Source organism: Lepisosteus platostomus, chromosome 9 (genome assembly GCF_059453375.1).
Source record: "Lepisosteus platostomus isolate fLepPlt1 chromosome 9, fLepPlt1.hap1, whole genome shotgun sequence".
Lineage (NCBI taxonomy): Eukaryota > Metazoa > Chordata > Actinopteri > Semionotiformes > Lepisosteidae > Lepisosteus > Lepisosteus platostomus.
In genome coordinates this window covers 61,456,786-61,479,551 of record NC_142619.1, presented here as the reverse complement: position 1 = coordinate 61,479,551, position 22,766 = coordinate 61,456,786, and the positions used below count along the sequence as shown (strand labels likewise).

General features: G+C 46.2%; 2 protein-coding genes and 1 long non-coding RNA gene across 6 annotated transcripts; 1 reads left to right on the top strand and 2 right to left on the bottom strand.

The window, feature by feature from the left end:
• Window positions 1-741: 741 nt before the first annotated feature.
• On the bottom strand, window positions 742-5,256 carry ckap4 (cytoskeleton associated protein 4). 2 transcript variants are annotated; one of them, XM_088646017.1, is made up of 3 exons: window positions 5,101-5,256; window positions 4,333-4,909; window positions 742-2,342 (listed from the first exon to the last, which is right to left on the bottom strand). In XM_088646017.1, the coding sequence occupies exons 2-3, from the start codon at window positions 4,636-4,638 to the stop codon at window positions 1,008-1,010; spliced, it is 1,641 nt and encodes a 546-aa protein (XP_088502143.1). In that variant the 5' UTR covers window positions 4,639-4,909; window positions 5,101-5,256; the 3' UTR covers window positions 742-1,007. The 2 variants fall into 2 exon arrangements, with proteins under 2 accessions (XP_088502143.1, XP_088502142.1); XM_088646016.1 differs by having other exon boundaries at window positions 5,057-5,190.
• A 100-nt stretch (window positions 5,257-5,356) lies between these two features.
• On the top strand, window positions 5,357-6,267 carry LOC148655400 (uncharacterized). Its single transcript, XR_015941266.1, has 2 exons — window positions 5,357-5,418; window positions 5,566-6,267. It is a non-coding gene; the product is annotated as an uncharacterized LOC148655400 (long non-coding RNA).
• Window positions 6,268-7,739: 1,472 nt separating this feature from the next.
• On the bottom strand, window positions 7,740-19,928 carry LOC148655399 (uncharacterized). Of its 3 annotated transcripts, XR_015941265.1 has the most exons (8): window positions 18,895-19,928; window positions 14,985-15,121; window positions 12,653-12,793; window positions 12,461-12,485; window positions 12,000-12,035; window positions 10,541-10,625; window positions 9,349-9,581; window positions 7,740-9,044 (listed from the first exon to the last, which is right to left on the bottom strand). XR_015941265.1 is itself a non-coding variant. In XM_088646020.1 (7 exons), exons 1-7 carry the CDS (start codon window positions 18,953-18,955, stop codon window positions 9,458-9,460), a joined length of 609 nt encoding a protein of 202 aa, XP_088502146.1. In that variant the 5' UTR covers window positions 18,956-19,928; the 3' UTR covers window positions 7,740-9,457. The 3 variants fall into 3 exon arrangements, 2 of the variants coding, with proteins under 2 accessions (XP_088502146.1, XP_088502148.1); XM_088646020.1 differs by having other exon boundaries at window positions 7,740-9,581; XM_088646022.1 differs by lacking the exon at window positions 9,349-9,581 and having other exon boundaries at window positions 18,895-19,925.
• Between the last annotated feature and the right edge of the window lie 2,838 nt (window positions 19,929-22,766).

Genomic DNA, 22,766 nt, shown 5'->3' with positions numbered 1-22,766 from the left:
TGGTGTGTGGGGAGCGTTCTGGCGCACTATGGCTGCCGTCGCATCATCCAGGTGGGGCTGCACACTGGTGGTGGTGGAGGGGATCCCCATTACCTGTAAAGCAGTTGAGTGGAGTGTCCAGAAAAGCGCTATATAAGTGTAAGCAATTAATAATTATTATTGTTATCCCAGAGCTTCCCAGCCCCAGTCCTGTAGGAACACTGTCTCTATCCCAGCGCTTCCCAGTAGGAATTCCTACTTCCCGGTCCTGTAGGAATACCATCTCTATCCCAGGACTTCCCAGCCCCGGTCCTGTAGTCTGTCTGTCAGTCATTAAGGTAAACAGCTTGAGTAGAGGCGGCTTACAATTCTCTATGCTGGAGGTGATGGGAAAAGTTGAACTTGAAGTATTTTTGAAGCACTTCAGAGTGACTGAGTTTGAGGACTGAGTCCAGAAACAAGTCAACCAAAAGTCTAAGCTTCAAAATCAATGAAAAATTGCCGGTTAGCAGTGGGGATTCAGAGAACAGCTAAGCTAGAACACAACCAAACAGTGGTGCCGCAGGACAGGGCTATCCAGTCCTGCAGGGCCAGTGTGTCTGGGAGAACTGGGAGACCTGGGAGAACCTGCTAAATCTGTCCAATGACACTGATTCAGCCCGTTAAGAGCCGATTCTCACTGAAGACCTGCAGGTTCACCAGGACGGAGCAGCACTACCCAGAGCGCTAAAGACAGAACGGTGGCCGATTATGCAAAACAGGTTTTGTGGTAAAACTTTATTTTGTTAGAAAATTGTTGGTACACAGCCTGCAAACTCATCTCATTTTGTTAGTTCCGAAGGCCCTGTACCTGAGCTCATCCTGCAGCTCTTTGCAGTGGCTCTGCATGTTGAGAAACATTCCTTTCAGACAATGCGACAGAAACAAACCTACAGTGCGGTCCGAATGCGTGGCTTCAATTCAAACAACAGTAGTCCACCTTCTAATGCTACTTTAACTGTGTGTGGCAGTGAAGCCCTAGGGCCGTACTAGACCTTCTCCTGGACTAACTCTAGTTTAATGGAAAGTGCCTCCACAGAAGCTTTAGTTTCATCCATGAGAGTCTTGAGGGACCCGATGTCCTTCTCGTTCGTTTCAATCTTTACTGAGTAGGCCACGAGACTGTCTACTGCAGTCCTCAGCATTTGCAGGTCATTCTTGGCCTGGCTGACAGAGGCCTGCAGGTCCCCGACGCTGTCCGCCACTGTCTGCCCCTTCATGGCCTCCTCCAGCGTCGCCAGTCTTTGCCCGTGCTCCACGGCCTGTTGTTTCTGGCCCTCGTCCAGGGATGACAGCTCCTTTTGCGCGCGGTCTAGCGCTGCGACTGCGTTTTGGAGCTCGTCCAGACTGTTCTTCAGCACGCCGATATCACCGCTGAAGGCCTCCTGTGCCTCTGTTATCTTCCTCACTGCGCTGAGCACGTCGGTGTCCTCCGCTTCTGAGCCGGAGGGCCTGAGCGTCTGCAGGTCCCGGCTCAGCGTGGCCAGCGCGCTTTCGTGAGAGTCGTACTTGGACAGGACGGATTCTAGCTTTTCGGACTGCTCAGCGGCGGAGGCGACGAGAGACTCTGCGCTCTCCTCTACAGTTTTTAACCTGAGCTCCCAGTCTTCTCTGCCCTGAGCGGCGCTGGCGGTTTTAGCCTGCAGGTTTTGCTCCAGGGCTCGAAGGGTGGCTGTGGCCTCCTCGAGGCCGTCCTCCAGGGTCTTGACCTGTCCCGACAGAGACTGGAGGAAGGCCTCAGTGGCAGACAGGGACTCCCTGAGGGAGCTGGTCGTGACCTGCACTGCGGCCTTCACCTCCTCCATCTCCTGGACAGTGGACTCGGCCTCCCTGGTCCTCGTCTGAAGCTGTTCCTCCAGAGAGCTTACCTGCGCCTTCAAGGACTCTGCCACCTCGGCTTTACCCTCACTGCTGGCGCGCAGGTCTGCCACCGCCGTCGAGACGGCCAGAAGCTCGTGCTTCAGCGCGCTCAGGCCTTCAACGGCCTGCACCTTCTCCCTGAGGGTCTGCACCTCGCTCTGCGTTTCGCCCTGCACCTCGGTGAACGCCACGACGTTGTCGTTAATGGACTTCGTGAGCTCCGTCAGTCTCTCCTCCACGGTCTTTTCCAGGGATGAGAAGTCTCTCTCCCGGGCCTCCTTCACGTCCCGAATGCCGTCCGACAGGTCCTTCAGGATCTCGTTCTGCAGCTTGTGGAGGACCTCCTCGATCCGGCGCGTCTCCGCCTCGCCCTTCCTCACGGCCCGGTTGGTCTTGTCCAGCTCGCTCTGGCCGTCCTTTAAAGAGGACTCGAAGCTGCCGACCGTGAGCCTCATGGTGTCCACCTGCAATGACAAAGAGCCTGTTACTGCGTGGCATCCCAGACCGTAGCGGGCATTCAGCAAGCCTGTGCCTGACCAGCGAGCACTTGTATCCCAACGGTCCTGTGAAGTCTTAGCAGGCATTTTGCAAAAACAAAAAAAACAACAACAGTGGAAGATTACAAAAGAGAGGAGGCCCCTCAGCTCATCTAGCCTGTTAATTAGCTAATTAGTCTCATTTCTTGATCCCGAGATCTCACCTGGCTTCCACCACATGAAAGCTCAAATGAGTGCGAGCCTTGTGGGTCCAGGGGAACCCCTGCTGGCAAACCTCAGCACTGACACGCAGAGAACAGCAGAGTGTGACAGGAGGATTATAAAACATTACAGAATAGTGCAGGCGTTCGCTATTCCTGGTGAAAGATCTACAGTCCCAGTAGGCTTTAACTTCACTTTGTTTTAACTTCAGATTTGTGAGTGCAATGAATTGTTGCATGCTTCTTACACTTTTATACTGGAAGACTTTGTAACCATTAATGTGGTGTGGAGATGTGAAGTCGCTGCTAATTTACTGTTCAGAAAATTGTCTGAAATGTGATGCCAGCACTGTGGTTTGGCTGAGATCTGGCTTTGAGCAACAATCATAATAATCATCCCTTGCAACTTTATACTACACTTTTCACCCAAAAGGATCTCAAAGCTCTTGACACCTTGGGGGAAATTCACTGCAGCCCCTCTGCACAGATCACGTGGAGGAGTGAGAAAATCACTGAATGAGTTAAGGGGAGTTTTAGGCAGGAGCCTAAACAAACCTGGAGTGGATATTTAGTCAGGACAATAGGGCATATCAACCCTGCTCCTCTGAGAGATGCAGAGAAATACATTATATTATCATAGCCCTTTTTTTCCCAGTATCTGAGATAAGATAACCAGGAAGGACTATGGTACCTACAGAGTTGAGTCAGCCATCCCCACCTCGATTTATTCTATCTCTGACGCATTCAGAACCGCACCAGGTCACAGCCCTTGAACCTGACGGTGAATACACACTACTTGATACAATTATTTCTTCAGCAGGAAACCTTTTTCACCTCCTGTGATAATCTGAACTCCATTAAACAGAACGCATCGTTCTAACGGGGAGAATCGTCTGTCTCTACAGTACACTGCAGTGCGCTCTTAATGCGCATTGCTAACGAAGTCAGCTCAAGACCACAGTCAGCCCGAGTAATACAGATACCCCCCTTCCTCTGCAGGCGCGTTTCACCGTCACTCGGTTACTTCCACGATCTCGCTTTTTCCACCGTGATTTTAGAGAAGACAGATGGGAGTAATAATGATATTAGTGCAACAGACCTAAATCCACAAATCTACTGTGGGGAAGAAGATGTGAAATTAAGAGTGATTACATATCGCACTGGACGATTAGAACAAAGTTCAGAGACAAGAGGGGCTGGTCGTGCCGTGTAGCCGGTTCGTTAGGCAGTAGGTAATCGATCCAAGGACCTCTTCCAGCCGCCTAATTGATGATTATATAAATCCCTTTTAAACAGAAACAATCTAGACACCCGAGAGGTTTGTTGTGTATATTATTTCTACGCGTAAATCTGATTAATAGATCCCTGGACTTGCTTTGATGCAGACGAGGAAAATCGGATACCGACCAGCCCGCATTCCTCCCGTTACTCAGAAGTCAGTTTAAAACACAATACTTAGCGCACATTAACTCAGTGAACGTTTAACTCGGATAACTTTTATAAATTGCACAGATTCCACTTTGCAGATACCGGAACAATTAATACGGTATACATTTCAGTAGGCTTCACTTTTTTTAACGCATTTCTCAAAATCCTCAACTCGCTTCCGAGCTCTCTCCTCCCACGTTCCCCAGATGACTGATCCCCCTCAGGCGACCTCTTGTTTGGTTCGGACCTGATCCAACCCGCCTGTGCCCCCTTCAGTCAGTACCTGGTCGGGACGCGGCGGCAGGAGTCTGGGGGGGTGGGGTGCTTACCTGCTGCAGGACAGCCTCCACCGTCTTCGCCAGCTCCTCGGTTCTGGCCGCCGCCGCCTCCTGCCTGCGGCTGGTCTGGCTCAGCTCGTCCCGGACTCTCTGCAGGTAGAAGCCGGCGAGCCCCGCCGCCGCCGCCACCAGCGCCAGGTAAAAGGTGGCGGTCAGCGCCCGGCCCAGGAGCCCCGGGCCGGCCGGGCTGCTGACCCCCTTGGCCGCCTTGGGGCTGCGCTTCGCCACGTCATCAGGCGGCGGAGGGGAGCTCTTGTCGCCGGCGTTGGCTTTGGTCCTCTGCTTCGCGGAGGTCATGGTCGCTGGGCAGAGCGGCTGGGCTGCGAGTCGGCGGGCGGACCGAGCGGGTCGGGCGAGTCTCGGGAGGGACGGCGGGCGAGTCGGCGAGCGAACGTGTCGTCTCTCGTCTTCTGCCTCCGCAGCTGGAGTGTCTGCAGAGGAGGGGCAACAGCGGCCCGGAACGCAACCCTCCAAATTCAACTGGGCTCTGAGTCCGACTAGCCCCGGGGGGTCTCCACGGCTGCAGAGCTTCCTGAAGCCGAAATGCGAGCTGTATCCGTGGCCGGGTCTGGCCGTGAGAAATAAAGTCGCACAGATTAGCAAATAAACCTTCAGTCTTGATTTCGTGACATTTCAAGATTTTATGAATGGGAGTTGTCTCTTGTTTGCAGAGAACTCCTTCATTACATTCTGAAACAAAACAAACCTCCATTACCTTCCGTGCAGAACAAAAATCACAACCCTGGTGTCAATTTTTACCTGCAGCAGTCGTTTTATTACTAGAATTCAAGGTGTGCTTTTTGTGATGTTTTGTGGCGAGTATTAACAGTTTTATTTATTGTCAATAACAAGGGTTAGAGGCGACGCCTCGCTTGATGACAAAGGGTTAAAACAGCGCGATTTGTGTCAATCCGCAAGCAGTCCGTGAAGTTTCCGTCTCTCAGTCGGCTGCTTTATGAAGTTTCAGTGCCGGGGTGGAGCGCAGATGTTACACCCCTCCACCCCTCTTACGTGGCAGCGCGGAGACAGGAGCAGGGAGCTTGAGCGCATGTCGCCGGCCGAAGCGGGTGTTCCCCGGTGGGTTATATTGCTGCTTTCTGCCGAGAGGTCCTAGTGGGTCAGTTGCAATGTAGGAAAAGCAGCGTATTAACGGGGGGGTCGTCCCGTAGCGATTTTGTTGGCTGCTGAAATTAAGCTCCGCACTGAAAACCTCCTCTATTGCAGCGAACCCAGAGCAACAGCTGCAGCCCTCAAAATACGGCACTGGGTACACCTCCCGCTACAGAGACTCAGCAGTTCGGTGGAGTAGTAGGAGGGACTCTGGCCCGCACGGGAAAGTTGGCAGAACCTCAGTTTCATGTTTGGTGCCGTGCCGTGAACAGGATCAGCTGGCCGGCCTTTTTTCGAGGCGATTCAGCGAGCACCTGGGGAGGATCCCGCGACAGGGCCGTACTGACTCCGTGCTGGTTCGTTGCCATTGACCCAGCGATACTCAGGCCCCCACGTTGTGTGGGGAAGAGGGGAAAAAATCTATTTGAATGTATCGAATGGCATGATGGGAGGATGAAGGCGGGCATTTTGAAACTCCTAAAGAACGGGAGATTCCGCACTGAAAGGGGCGCGTTTTTTTTTTTTGTGCAGACGTGGACATTTAATCGAGAACCACTTTTTGGTAAAAGTCCCAAATTCGACTTAAGTCTTAAAAAACAATACCTGCCTGTAAAAATGCTAAGAAATTACAGAGGGTAAAATTACAATTACAAAGAAATGACAAATGTAGGTGTTAGAGTTCCAAATGTTTTGCCCACATTTAAAATCACCCAAAATAATGTCACCTTTTCCTGATAAGTACAAACAGTAAATTAATCATGATAGTTTTGGCCTGGTAGCACAATTCCAGGAAAATAAAGGAATACCCTATCAAAATAGCTTGTACCCTTGTCATTCATTTCCTGTAGTCTCTAGAATAGTTCTCAGGGCTTTGCCCTAGTGCTTCAAATTGGTGCCCCTAAACCATGCAGGTTCCCCAGTAAATGAAATGGGAATTTCCTAATATAAGATAAGCAAGCTCTAGATTTATCAGATATAATACTTATCAGATTACCTATCCAGAATCCTTTGCACAATGCAAGCTTTTGAAGAAGACGAGGATGATGGATGATGCTCATAATGTTCCTTCTTTTTTTCTATTTTCTCCTCCATTTTCTCTCTCTCATCTTCTAGTCTGTCTTGTAATCCCTATATTTATGCTGTGGTCAGTGTTATGGAAGCTTCTTAACAATGGCGCATCAGAGTTGAATGCTTATTCCCTAATATGGCAAACCTAATGACTCTGAGTAAAGTCAATCAGCAGGCACCCTTTGATCATTTGTCTCTTTCCTGTTTTTACTTGACAGCAAAATACACTTTGTCCTAAAAACACATTTGTGGGATTTCCCGTATGTATTCTGGTTACACAAAACGTAGAATATTTGCAGAACATGTATGTTGCAATTAAACTGGACATAGTTTAATACATATATGGTAATCTGTATGAAGAACCCAAAGGATAATTTCTAAATACAGTATATACTGGCCCTGAAATGCTCAAGAAGCTTCCCTACAAACTGACATTTCTTGGTGATTTTGAGCATGGCAGTTTTGCACTACACTGGCTGGAGAGAGACTAAGTAGCCACAAGTAAACCCTGCAGTGCAGGGCGCTGTGGAACAGTAAATAACAAATGGAACTAAAATATTATCACGTGTGAGAATGTGTGTGCTTTGACCTGCCAAGTATCTCTCTGCTTCACTTCTGTCTTCCTCAAGAGTTTCCGCAGATTCTTATCATGAGTGTTTGCAACAAATACTGAATATCCATCAGTCCAAACAGGGTGACGAAATAAAAGCTGTCAAAAGTCCGCACCTAGAATCCATACAGCACGAATCTAAAGTGAGCCGATGAGATTTTGTTTCCACATAAATGACTGTATGTGTAAAACTGTAATAAAGTTCAATTTGACTAAGATTAATATTTTATTCTCTGTGGCAACTTCTGTCCACTGCGACAGGCTAGAACATGAAACGTCCCCATTCGGCAAGGAACTGGGGGCGATTCCTTCCCGCGAAATCGTGCAATACTACAGCGATTCACTGATTTCACAGTGATTTGAACAGTTCCGCAACTGTGGACGCAACTGAAGCGCTCGTTTGACAGTTTCAGTACAATACTACGTCTGCAGGAGCAGAAGAGCGTCCGAGTCTGTTGGTGTTTACCTGGTGTTGCACAAGGCAGCAGCTCCCTCTACTGCTGTATCTACACAGGCTGCTGTGAAGAGGGGGACTTACACCTCCCCGCCGCAACCCATCCCTGGGTTTTACGCGCACTGTGACCAAGGGAAGACCCATCCTGCTGCACAGTTAAAGCGGTGAATTGCAGTACTATTTTATTTTGAAAAGAAGAGCAAATAAATAACTGTTAATACAAAACACCCAGCTACTCAGCAAATGTTGAACAGGGTTACAGGGGTACATTGTTCCTGGATCAGAGTGGTGTCAGAGTGAAAGAAGAGGGAACAACTTGCCACACACTTACAGGAAAATACTATTGAGGCCACTGTGATATGAGGTATGACCTGTGCAGTTTTCACATTTCGCTTGCAGCCATGACACGGTATCACCTTATTGATCAATAGAACAAATGTTTTTATAGGCAAAATAACAAAGCATTAATCAAAAACATAAATATCTGCATACTGAATTTTGCATTTCAGAGGCATCCTCAAACTAGGACATATTGTATTTAGTCTGAGGAACTCACTACAGGATCTTCCCCAAACCAACAGGACTGCAATATCCCTACAATCATGTCCGGATCACTGAGCCAGACTCTGGTGTCCAAGGAAGATCAGGACACGGCCCTCTCACGTTGCAGCAGCTCAGAGAAAGAGAAGGGTGACGATGTTCCTTCTTTCAGCGTCTCCTCTGTTTCTCGTTCACAGTCGAAGAGCCTGTTTGGCATGGCTGGTGAAGGACATTGTTACTAAAGTGAAAACAATTTACATTTCATAACACTGGACAGTTAATAAAGCATTACTATCTAACAGGCTCCTTGTCTGTTCCTCAGGCTGGGATAGGAGTTCACACACTGTATTATTGAGAGACAAGCTCTCTGTTCTTCAGGCTGTAACAGAAATATACGAACATACTGGGATGCAGCCCAGTTAAATTCCCTCCCCGCTTTCCCAGTAGGACTGGGAGTTGTTGTGATTCTGGCAGGTGTGGGAATTCTGGATTTAGATTAGTTATTTAAGGGAAGAATGTTTCTCTAATCCCAAGGTATTTCTCACAGTGCAGTAGGAAGTGCATCATTGTCACTGAGAGCACAGCCTGTCTGGTCTGCCTGTGTCCAGTTCCTTTGGCCAGGCTGTGGTCACTGGGCCTGTCCTCTCTGGACAGCCAGGTCTGCCTGTGTCCAGTTCCTTTGGCCAGGTTCCTGGTCACTGTGTTTTGGAGATGACCAATGTTTCTTCTGTATAATCACTGTTGGTGATTGGCTGTGACTTCATCAGGTGTCCTGTGCTTGCCCACCCTGCAGGTCCTTCAACGTGGCTCTGTTGTAGAGTATTTCATCTCTGGAGGAATCAGGAACCGGCTCATTTAAGAATGTCCTGGTTTGTGATAGTAAGGACCTACCGCTCATCATCTCAGATGCATTCCTGAGGGCTTGAATAAAAGAAGCAGTGCCAGGGTTATGGTTCAAGGCAACATATTTTAAATAATCTTAAAATCCTAAATCTTTAAAAGCTGTAGTAGCTTTTCTGCTACATCTAATAAATAACTAAATTGTACATACAGCTTGAGGTTTTGTGAAAACACACAGATTCATTTTTTTCTCCTTCAAAATTACCGATTCAGAATCAAGTCCTTCACTTTTTCCAGTCCAGTCCCATTCACGTTTTCCACTTGTTCCGTTATGTTATTTAAAAGATCCTGAGGGGTTGTGCGTACTGTCTACTCCAGCAAGTACCTGTAGATCTGAATGCACTGTCTCCAGCCCCCAGCTGTAATGCGAAGCGTAATTCTGGACCCTGTGCAGACGGTATCATCCGGGAGCAAGTGGAAAAGGACGACATGGATCAGGAGGGGGTGACAGACAGGGGGGCGTGACGATGGTGAGCTGGTGCTCGGGGGGCGTAGCCAGGGCGAACAAGTCCAAGGAGTCCAGGAGGGAAATCCGGGATGAAGTCCAAAAGTCCAAACCTGGGTGATCCAATCGAGATGGGACAAAACAGAATTAAAAACTGAAATGGGACCCAGTACAGGGACAGGGAAATAAAAGCAGGATGACGAGGCCAGGCGCTCTGAGTCAGGACGGCGATAGGAGGCCTGTGCCCTTAGGCCACAGGCGTAGGGTGGTAGGCGGACCTCCAGGGGTCTGTCTTCCAGTGCAGAGCCCAGAGAAGCGAGAGTGCCCGGCTTAAATAAGGAAAGGCAGGACTGGGGGCAGGTGCACGGAATTAGAGAAATACAAAAGAGCCGGAGCGCCCTTAAAAGGAGGGATTACGATCATGACACCAGCCCTGGAAAGATGCAGGCTCTTGAAGTTACTGCTTTAGTCTGGACAAGCTTCTTTAAAGAACCGGCTGCAGGAGGGCTTCAGAACAATTAGCTTATTGTCACGATCGCAAACCTCTCCTCTTCAGGGTGCTCCAGCCCTTCATCGTTTGCCTCTTCCCCGCACCTGTTCCTTGTTTCCACCCTGTTTCAGTTCACTCACTTCACTCGAGGCTCTGCACCTGATCTCCGCGTCGTGCGAGCCCGGGTCCTCGTGGCGCTTGGCTCCATTATGTTTTTAGCTCCCTCCGCCGGTCCCGACCCGGCACCTGTTTTTAATCCCTGGTTTTCGGATGGATTACACGGCCATGGACCTTTGCTTTCGTTTTGGATTCCCCCTTTGGATTTCTTCTGGACTGTTTGCCTCGGCCACACCTCCCCCGTGCACCAGCGCACTTTGGACACCCCCCCTGTTTTCATTCCCATATTCCTGCATGACTTTTTCCCCAGTGTTTCCTCACAATTCTGGATTGTGTCGTCCGCACAGGGTCTGGAAAGAACTGATCGTGACACTTATAGCAAGTAACCCAGATAGCCTGGACGAATGACCCTACCTGTTTGTACGATGACACCAAATTACTGCATGTCCTTCCATCAGTACTCACCCTGCCTGTCTGAACTTGTTGAATGTGACCAAGGACAGCACTCCAATAATGAGCAGAACGGCAACCACACCAGCAACCCACAAACCTGGAGAGAATAACGACAATTCCCATAATAACATTAAACATGACAAAGCACAGCGTGAGACATTCATGCATTAACATATCATACCATTATATATATCATCATGCATTCATTGAATTTAACTTGAAGTGTCTTTTATGTCAGGGAGATAACTGTTAAATATGAACTCTCTCTCCTGATTGTGAGCCAGGTCTATTAATGCTATTCGGCAGCTGGGGTGCAGTCGTCAGTTTCTGTCCCTTTTAAGATTGAAACAGATATAGGAGGAACAAACCGTCTGGATTACCTCTGGATTGTTTGCCTCGACCACACCTCCCCCGTGCACCAGCGCACTTTGGACACGCCCCCCTGTTTTCATCCCCGTATTCCCCAGTGTTTCCTCACTACTTCGGATTGTGTCGTACACATAGGGTCTGGAAAGAACGCTTTCATTACAGAGGGAGCCTGGTGTGCTCACCCCAGGGCTCTGATGAGCTCTCGCTCTCCTGGCCTGCACAGTGCATCCTCTTTCTCCTCTCTTTCCTTTAGTGTAGACTTTTTTTTAAAGATCACTTTATTGGTTACATACAATTTCTTGTATTATGAATTTGTCTTTTTGCAGACCCCAAATTTTTGCTTAATGGACAGAAAAAAATGTCCATAGTGAGTTTTCCCATCAGTTTCCCATTTTATTTTGCTGCTTTGAACAGAAAATTAACAGCGTGTGAGAAAACAAACCCCTTTTAGTTTAGGTATTGTGGGTAACAGTGCATCATAATATTAAAATTACCAATGCAAACAAGTTGATGAGTCAGAGAACACAAATTTGTGCACATTTTACTTTACTGAAGTACATGCAAGTTTGCAACATTAGTAACGGCCAAAGCTGTGTGCAACAAATCAAAGAATTTATCGTTTCTGTAAACTAGGTCAGAATTCTGTGCTTCAGTTCACAAATTTGCTCTGCTTCAGCATGAAGGCTACGATGTCTTTTATCACAATCTAATATTTAAATGAAGGCTATAGCTACAATACAGCTAAAAGCTAGACTGTGCTTTACAAACTTTTTGCAAACTTATGTCTCGTTTTCCAAACTTTTCCAGATCTAAAAGTCAGCCACTTTTAATTCCAGACTTTTCCAGACTTCCCAGACCTGCACAAACACCCCGGATAAACAGACATTACAAATGGTAAAGTGCACACAAAACACACAAACAAAGGCATGTTAGATGTGCAGGGGGCTCCAGTGCTTTTAAAGGGTTTAACTTCCATTAACCATACAAACCTAGTGTGGCAGAGATGCAGTAAGCCCCCTCCTCTATGTGATACACAATTTTAATCAAGAATTATTAGAAGGATACGCTTCTGAAGACTAACATCTCGAAATCTGTAACTTACCAAGAAAGCGTAGTTTCCTTTTGGGCTCTTCAGTGACTAACAGAAGAGAAGAGGAGAAAGATGACTGAAGGTATTAGATTGAAAACGAATGATTGCCATAAAGACTGAAGCTGTTCCTTCCCAAACAAACCTTTGCTTTCTACTGTATACACTTCTTAAAAGACCACCCTACTGATGCAAACAAACATCACACAAAGTACTTCACACGGATAGAAAGAAGGCAAATCTTTATGCTATTGTGTAACTTCATTCTAACTAACTCCCCTAGAGCTTGTCAATTAAAAATGTTCAGCTATTTCTGCTCGCCAACGCTGCTCATGAGCACCGAGGTCCTGTTTGGGGCAGAGAGCACGCAATGCTGACCAGACGAACAAAGCCAATGTTCAGAGACAGCAGTCTGACGGGCAGACCTGCCAACGGACATACTGCACCATGGCAAGCAGGGAAGGTTTCTCACTTACCTAAAAAGCGGAAAAAGTACTCCTTCTGCAACAGAAAAAAGTCATTTGTTTTTGTTTTGTCTTGGAAGAACTGTGTATAGGCAGTTGCACTCATACAGCGAGACCTAGGCCTTAATGAGTTTGATGGAGCATTGAGCAGCTCAGATCCTGCTGGACATGGGCAGGTGGCTCTGCAGAATGGAAACTGCTCACCTTGTTGCACTCGAGGTGCAGGGCGATGCTTACGCACGAATCCAGGACAATCTTGCGCTGAGACAGCTGCACCACTGGGCTCATGAATTCTGCAGTGGAGTTGTAAAAATAAGCCAGCTGAATGGAGTTGTTCTCTAAGGCCTGCAAAACAGGATTGTTTGACCAGGTTCAGTCTGTAGCTCTTGGTAGGTGTTAAAGGTTCAGATGCACCTAGTGAAAAACCAGTGGATCAAGCTCAAGTACCTACTGTACTGTATGAATGGAAGGTTTTTGTTCTGCTGAATGCAATAATATAGTCATGGGTTAATTGTGTCTGCAGTGCGTAACTTATAAACACGGGTTCAAGCGGGGAGCTGTCAGTGTGTGAGCCGTACAGGAACAGGAATTCCTGCTGAAAGGTAAAAAGGAAATTAAAAAATCATATTTTAGCTGTTGGGCCTCTTCAGATGCGACAACCCACAAAGCTTCTGTAGATACTTGTTCATTTTAGCATGGAATGCTTTTAAAACATTTTGGAGATATATGCATTTCAAATGAATGGTGCTCTCGGGATTTAAAGTAACACTGCAAGATCCCATTTTTTAAATGACCTGGAAGCAGAAGGATGGTAAAAAAGAGAGAGGTCACTGAAGAAACTCAGGAAGGCTCCTGGCCCAGACTCCGTTTCTCCTGCTTCAATAAAGTACTGTGCAGATCAACTAGCACCACTTTTTACAGACATTTTCAATGAGTCACTGGATCTTTGCACTGTTCCTGCTTGCTGTAAAAGTTCCACCATCGTACCTATTCCGAAGAAGTCCCAGATCAAGGATCTAAACGATTACAGACCGGTTGCACTGACTTCTGCAGTCATGAAAACCATCGAAAGGCTCATGCTAGCCCACATTAAAAGCATCACAGATCCCCTGCTGGACCCCTTGCAGTTGGCTTACAGAGCCAATAGACCTGTAGATGACCCAGTCAATATGGGCTTGCACTACTTACTTCAACATCTGGACCATCCGAAGACCTACCCCAGGATTGTATTAGTAGATTTCAGCTCTGCCTTTAACACTATTATTCCAGAGCTCCTACAGGCTTAGCTCTCCCAGCTGACCTTGCCAGAACCCATCTGTCGGTGGATTAGGAATTTCCTGACAGACAGTAGACAGTGTAAGCACACGTCAAAGACAAAAATCTTCAATATAGGAGCACCACAGGGCTGTGTGCTCTCGCCTCTGCTTTTTTCCCTATACACCAATGACTGCACCTCAAATGCCTGCTCTGTGAAGCTCCTCCAGTTTGCAGATGATACGACACTAATCCGTCTTATTCATGAAGGTGATGAGTCTACATACAGACAGAATCAACTGGTAGACTGGTGCTCTCAACACAAGCTGGAGCTTAACACCCCAAAAACTGTGGAGATGATAGTAGACCTGAGGAGACGCACCCCAACTCTTCCTCCAATATTCATTCAAGGCTCAGCAATCACCACGGTTTCGTCTTTTAGGTTCCTGGGTACCACAATTTCTCATGATCTCAAATGGGAAGTCAACGTCACCAAGAAAGCTCAGCAAACGATTTACTTCCCGAGACAATTAGAAACATTTGATCTGTTGCAGGAAAGGATGATCCAGTTCTATACAGCTCTCACTGAGTCCATCCTTGCTTTTTCCATTACTGTCTGGTTCGGCTCTGTAACCACACAGGACAAGAACAGACTCCAGCATGTCGTTAGGACAGCTGAGAGGATCACAGGCTGTGACCTGCCTACCCTCCAGGACCCAGACGCGTGCTGGCAGGATCATTGGGGACTTCTCTCACCCTGGCCATTATAGTTTTCAATGTCTCCCATCAGGGAAAAGATTTAGGTCAATTGACACCAGGAGCACAAGACACAAAAACAGCTTTTTTCTTCAGCAGTGACTCTCATTAATCACCCCTATTAATCACTGAACATGACTTAAATTGTGCTATCAAAATTGAATATTGATTACATACTTTACAACCACAGCATTACTTGCATTAATAATCTCATCTGTATATGGATATTTATTATGGATGGTTTATTTATCATTTTCAAATATCTGTATACATGTATATGGTTATCACACGTAGGTAGAGTTCTGACACAGTCTTGAAGTTCTGAAATGTATATCGTGTGTTACGCGTCTATGTCTATATGGTATGTCTGTATGTGTATAGTGTATGAGCGACTCACCAAGTCAAATTCCTTGTAAGTGAAAACTCACTTGGCCAACGAAGTGATCTATCTATCTGAACCCATCTGGCCTCATCCCCCCTGCAACACTCCTCGTTCTCCCCCGTCTCTCTCCTCTTCCTGTCTTACCGACACCGAAGACCAGTCTTGGTCACAGGAGTCCAGGCCCATGCCAGCCTCCTCCTCCGTCCCGATCACATACACGTCCCCCTTCCTCATCTCCTCACACGACTTCTGTCTCACCACAGGACTGACTCCAAACCAACCTAGGAAGACAAGGCCTCGTTGTTAAATTATTCCTTTTTGGCACGAATTCGTAAACTCGGATCCAAAGCGGGTGCAGTTATTGCACAAGTGAAAATGTTACAGTATATTGAAAATACTCACTTCTGTAAGCAACGGATGTTGCTGGAGGCTAGGGGTGATTGAGGAAAGAAGTGTGTTTTCCCCCCTCAGAGTTATTAAGGCCTTGATTCCCCTCTGTGCAATCTACATTTTCAATTTGAGTTGGAGTATTGCACCTTCTTTGGTACAAATGGAAACACTTACTGTACATTTCACAGAATGAAACCACCTGGTACGCTCTTAAATTGTTCAAGGATGGGTCAGAGTTATACGGGTTCCTCCTGGTTATAACGACCGTGTTCACATGAGCTACAAACTGTAACGTTATCATGACTGAACCCCATTCTGCAGCGCTGGACTCGGTCACCAACACTGGCCGCTGTTCAGCTGAGCTCTCGGTAGCTTCTAGGTGCTGTCAGTGCACAGCATGATACAGATTGTTCATACACCCACATGACCATTGGTATCTCGCAATTATGAGATCATTTCCTGTGTCATAATTATGAGATACCACATGAAATACATCAGATGAAAATAATATTTTCCCTGATGCTAGCAATGCAATGCCGCACACTTGTATATTTCCTTACTTAGGCTTTTAGATTATTGCTACTTGTCGACTGTTTTGTTTATAAATTAAATGTTAAAACTACTTAAAAGTTTTAATTTACAATTTCATTACATTCAGTTTCATTTTAAAAATTGTTTAACATAATAGTTTACTCTTATTTTTTACTGATTTTTAGATTTTATACTGAATAAAGTAGAGACTAAGACAATAAAGACATTGTGCTGATTTATTTATCAACCATGAGACTTTTTCCTTTTGTCTCTGTGCGGAACTGGAAAGTGCAGCTCGGGGAACATTACCTCACTCAGTTTGCCTGTCTTGAGGCACCGAGACATAATATTATTATTCCTTACGTTTATATCACGCTTTTCTGGACACTCTACTGAAAGCTCTTTACAGGTAATGGGGATCCCCTCCACCACCACCAGTGTGCAGCCCCACCTGGATGATGCACACCAGTACTCTCCCCACACACCAGTTTGGAGGAGGGAGGAGGGTAGTAGGGAGGAAAGCAGAGGGATGAAGCCAGTTCAGAGATGGGGATTATTAGGAGGCCATGACTGGTAAAGGCCAGGGGGAAATTTGTCCAGGACTCCAGGGTAACACCCCTACTCTTTTCGAGAAACACCCTGAGATTTTTAATGAGAGTCAGGACCTATTTTTATGTCTCATCAAAAGGATGGCACCTTTTTAGAGTACAGTGTCCTTGTCACTATACTAGGGCAACTGGACCCACACAGACTGCAGGGTGAGCACCCCCTGCTGGCCCCACTAACACCTCTTCCAGCAGCAACCTCAGCTTTCCCAGGAGTCTCCCATTCAGGTACTGACCAGGCTCAAACTGCCGAGCTGCAGTGGCCTGCCAGTTGTGAGTGGCAGGGTGATACAGCTGCTGGTTGAAATACAGACTGCTTTAGTCCTCACATTAAAGAAATAATATAATTTCTTGATGCATTAAGGATCAATAAAAAACACCATCTTTTACGTGGAGAGCATATGACTACACACAATTAATTGATTTTTCAGATACAATAAAACAATACTTTTGCACTTGAATGCTTATTTATTCTGCCATAGTAGCAGTACTAAGCTATTCAGTAAAGAAATAGTGTGTCAAAAAGCTCACTCCTCATAATTTCTATCCTTTTATTTCATTTTGTTGATGCGGTTTTGCACATTACCTGTTACCTTTTTGTTGTTTTGCATATTGCCTGTTGTTTTTGCACACGACCTGTTGTCCCTTTCTTTTATTATACAATTGTATTGTTGTTGTTTTTTGTACTACTTATCTGAGAGCTAGCTAAATAGCATTTCATTAAACCATATACCTGTATATGGGTATAATGACAAACTTGAACTTGAATGAGTCATTGCTTTCACATGTAAACGGATTATGAATTGTAAAAGGTCACAGCAGCTAACTGGGAATGTCCCTCTGCCTTTAACCAGGAGAACGAACTGATGCTGTGTAGACAGGAAAGGCAGCTCTTGAGTGAAGAACCCACAAATTACACAAAGAGGAAGTGCTTGTTTTAACAAAAATTAGTTTTTGAATGCATCGCTGACAAACAAAGGTGGGACAGAGAGTTCCCGTCATGAAAGCTCCTTCCAAATGAAAGCAGACACCTCTGAGATGCACATTCACCCAGGTCGTCTGATTTCAGTCAGACACTGGAGATAACAACTTTATCACTTCATCGCTGGCAAACATAACGAACCATGTCAGCTGCTCCCCAGGTGTATGTTACTCCACATGTGAATTAAATCACCACTGACAGAAATAGACACAGGGAGGCTTTATGAGCGACGTGAATTACTGTAATCAATCCAATATTTTTGCATTCACATTTAAAGAAAATCATGACGCTTTGGGTTATATGCAAACTCCACACGAGGTGTACAGGTTGAAAAAGCAGATGCTAATTTTGAAAGAAGCTGTTGTTTTTTAAATGCTGTAAAAGACCCTCCCTCAGTGCTCCGGTTCATGAGCCCTGCTCTCTTGAAAACCAGGCTCCTCTCGTTTACAGTCTCTTAATTGTGTAAATCTCCCACCAAGGCCTGTGGCCTGTAGAGGTCGAATACACCACAGCCACAATCCTGCTCCTACTGTACAGGCCTGACCTCAGAGTCAGGACACCTGTGTGAGCAAACCGGAGGAAAATGAAAAAGGGCGTTTTGAAACCTCTTTGAAGAGAGGGGTTTTGAGAAGAGGCTGCACAAGTGAAAAAGTGAGCTTCAGGCTCAGTGAGAAACAATCAGTCTCCTTGTCTGGGCTCAAGGTGAACGGGGAGGTTAGGGCCCTGGGTTTAAAACTGCAGAGCTAGGGGTCCCAGCTGCAATGAACACATCAGGCTGGCTGACATGCACTGTTACAGAAGCCACCCTAGATCAGTCCTGCTCCACAGCCTGTCCCCCCTCTGGGCCTCCGGCAGGGCAGTACCAGGAGATGGTGTGAGAGCCGTCTTCAGGCTGAAACGGTTTGCAAAGCACTCAGCTTACCCAGAGTCTTTATTTTTCAAGATGCACCCTGCGCTATTCCGGATCTATCAGTACTTGTAAGCTCAAGGCCCTGTAGCTGAAAGGTAGGAGGTGACCCAGCTGTTTTTCTCTTTATTACAGAGAGAATCATTCCGAACCTCTAAATCATGGTGACGCGCCTCCATTCTTGCTGAATTTGGTGGCGCTTCATAACCCCAATGCAGCCTCTTTATCACAGCCAGGTTTTCCTCGAAGGCTCGTCCCCCATCCACCCGCACCAACACGCCGCTATTTCGCGCCTCCCCGCCTCAGTCAGCAATTAATAGAAAATCATTCACACGTCTTTACAAAATAAAATATGCAAATACCAAAATCTCATGGTTTCTTACAAACGTCTCTCCCCGGCTGTTACCGTAAGCACCTCGTTCAGTGTGCAGCGATCGGGCGAAACCGCGCAGCAAACTTGTGAAACTCATTGACATTGATGAGAGGGCCGAGTGCAGCATAATACAAATAAATCTCTCGCACAAAACAATTGACAAAACTGTGCTTCTGTTTTGTCCCTGTTCCAGTCTAAACAAGCAAGCAGCTGCAATATGCCTATCTGCACACTTCCCACGGCGAGAGGGCAACGCTTTTCCTTACCTGAAGTACCGCAGTGGAGCACAAGGAAAAGTAAAGACCGACGCAAGAGCAGGCTCTCCATCGCGAATGAAAGGCGATGTTGTGAATGAACGACAGAGCACCGATCAGACTGTACGCCCGTTTCACTGTGGGACAGCTGAACAGGGCAGCTTCCTAAACCCCAACCTGACCATTATCACTCCTGTCCTGCCCCTCACCGCGCTGCCCAGGGCGAATCCGCTACAATATACAACCTGACTCTCATACAAAGCGGCGTTTCTTGCGTCTCAACTCGATACATGAACACAGTGTTTTTTTGTTTTTGCCCTGATCACTAACTCAAGACGAAGAGTCTTCAGTCAGGTGCTGTGTTCAACGTAAAGGGCAACCAGGAAGTATTTTTCTTTGCTTAAAAAAAATGAAGATTGCATCATTTAGGCTACCTCTATTTTGTTTGGAAAAAAAAAAACGCGCTATGGTATCTCGCAATTGCGACTAAGTATCTCAGAATTACAACCTCATATCTCGCAATTGCGACTTTTTGAAAACCTTTTTTAAAAAGCCCACCGTCCACTATTCCTTCCGGGTACTATGGAAGCCTCACTGGCGGAATTGGGATTCCATAAAAAAATCGTTTAATTAATTTGAGTTTTTAAGTCGCAATTCTGAGATATAAAGTCGGAATTCTGAGTTTTTAAGTCGCAATCGCGAGATACCATAGCGAGTTTTTTTTTACTCCCTGGCGGAAACGGGCTTCCATAATTTTGTATGCAAGTATCAAATAAAATAATAACCCCTTGTGTTAAACTGCATGATTAGAGTGGAATTTTCCACCCATAATTCAGAGGCATCCTAGCGAAGACCAGTCATGGAACTGTTACTCTGACTACAGAGCCTGGGTGCTGGGTTAGAGACTCTGGACTGTTGACCTGCAACATGTCCTGCCCGTGTCCTCAACCTGCTACAGAACCTGTGTGCACACTGCCTGCCGTTTCCCTGTCTCACACGGAGTGCGGGTTCACTGTACAAAAACAGACCTCTGCTTACACCACCGCAAGCAGGATGTGGCAAATTTTATTATATAATTAGAATTGTCATATAATTATTCCAACCAAAAATCAGCTGTCAGCAATTTTAGCACTGAAATCCATTTTTTTCCATGCATCCATTCTGTAACCACTTCATCCGATTCCGGGTCACAGGGGAGACACGGCGGAGCGGGAGCGATGGGCGCAGAGCAGGATACACCCTGGATAGGACACCACTCCGATGCAGGGCAAACTTTTCAAATAGGAGGAAAAAAATCACTCGTCCTAAACCTGACTTGTGCCCAAACTCCAGCACTGAGCTTAAAAATTGTCTAAGTAGTGTGTGAATGTTAACCCTAACCCTACCTGGGGTGTCAACTGAGCATTTCCGCTAACTATATCTTAGCCTCTCTGGGTATCGTATTTTTAATATTCTTTTTATTTGTTTTTAATAATAACAGTAATTGGTGTTAATAATAATAATAATAATAATAATAATAATAATAATAATAATAATCAGTAACAACAATTCGATCTACCTGGGTATATCTTGTGCAGACGGACTGGGGTTAAATACAATTTATTGAGAAATCTGAAATGGAGCATTGTGGATACTGCTTCTCACAGATTGTCAGCCAGTATTCCTCAGTAAATGAATGTCCCGAGTCTCAATACCAGGTAGTTTTCAGTGGTATGTATGATGATCTACAATTATTAACAAGCACACTATATAACTTTGATAACATGTTCCCCAAACCTAAAGGTATGAGAGGGAAACAATCAAGACCGTTAATCAATTAAATGAGATTCAGTAATTGCAATTAAATGAGATTCAGTAACACCTGGTGACTACTTTTAATAACTTTGACATTCCTCTAGAGCTACAGTACCAGGACCAGGACCTCTGCGGGCCTGTCCAATGTCTGTAATTTTGTCCGAGGGAAAATCTAGCCATTTCGGTAGCACTGACTGGAGGAATGTGACGAGCGGTGTAGAGCCGCCCGAGCTCTCCGGCAGGCCCAGCGTTTTCATGTTTTTTTACGCCGACCCCCTGTTTTCCAGATCATCAGTTTTATTTGGCATCTTCTCGATCTGCCGTTTCCAATTATACACCTGGTCTGCGATCGTGGAGATCCCATTTTCGGCTCCCGCCGCCCATCGCCTCGGTAGCGCTAACTCGCTCTGTTAAATGAGTGGGGGACCCGTGCACTGAGCTGACTGAAACAGCAATTGAGTCGAGTCGACCGTCGATAAACGTGTCTAGACGTGATCCGACGGCCCTGATCTCGGCGAGCACTGGGTCCGTTTGGGTGGCAGGTGGCGGCGGGCTTTCCTCAGCGACGTTTTGTCCTTCTGTTCTCTTTTCTGTGAGGTACTCCTGTGCGCTGGGAAAAAAAAAACTGGAAAATCTTGCACCTCCTGCGTCTCTGACATGTTAGAAAAATGTATCGGTGGTGAAACTATTAATTGGAAAAATGAAACGGATAAGTTTTCATAAAATAAAGAAAGGGTGGAGCGGATCTCAAACTCAAGCGGCCATCTTACCTCGGGTCACATGAAATTTAGCTTCTTTCTTGCTGAGCTGAGATTCAGCACTTTAACCGAGTATTTCAATTGTAAGTTCATCTGCCAGTGTCACTGTCAGAGACAGGAAATGTCCGGCCCTTTTTGAAAGCTAGCCTCACACTCAATTCATCAAACCAACTATCGTGACTTTAGAAATATAGGGGTCGCTTGAAAAAGTCTGTAGGAATGTGTTGCTTGTAATTTGTTTATGTATCAATCTCTTGTTCAATATTGACCCCAAATAAATGTAGTGCATATATTGCATCGTCTCTCCAGGTCTGTCTGAATAAATGAGAGCTGTAATTTCGATTTGAGAAGACACATGGGTACTGCTGTAATTATACGTCCAGCAGGGGGTGCTGTTTAACAGGAGCCTAGAGCAGCTTGCTGAGATTCCGGAGTGCAGAGTGCTGCGTAGCAATTTAATAATAGTAATAATTCCCTACCCTTATATAGTGCTTTTCTGGATACTCTACTCAAAGTGCTTTACGGTTCATGGGGATCCCCTCCACCGCCACCAGTGTGCAGCCCCACCTGGATGATGTGATGGCAGCCAGAGTGCACCAGTACACTCCCCACACACCAGCTCTCAGTGAGAATAGAGAATACAGATCACTGAACAATGATGAGAATTGATATTGGAGATATGCAGGGCGATATGGCTGCTGGCACATTTTTGACACTCCTCATTCATGCTGCGGGGAAGGCTTGTGCTGGTAGAGTAATCGTGTTAGTTTCATACCAAGCTGTGGGTAGGGTGATTCAGGGCTTTGTTTTTCCCCGAACGTAAACATCAGGTTTCTCTATGAATCATGTCATTCTTACACCTATATGAAACAAGCTTTGCACAAAGACCAAAGCAAAATGCAGTGATAAATGGAGTTTTAGCAACGACAGTATCAGAGTGATACCTCCCTGCCGTTCTGAACCTTTCATCTTGGCGTAACGGTTTGGTCAGAAATCTCTCTCTGTTTGATCTGTAGCCATTCCTCACTGCAAACCCTATTTGTATTGGGCGATATCTAGACATGTTGCCACTATTATACCTTCACGTGTGAACCCACAGATTCAAACTTCTCATTTGCTCTCATTCTCAGTTTAGAAATGCAGATATTGGGAATATTATGCGTCAGCGTTTGATTTCTGCCTCGGCTCTGCGGCACCTTCGGGGGTTTGCGGTGTTTGGCGCTTTTTCATTGTCTTTATCCACAGTTCTGTTGCCATCAGGATTTCCCACGACTGAGCCCCTCTTTGTTTTCATCTGACCGGGGTCTGTGAGCTTTTGTCATTGCCAGCAGA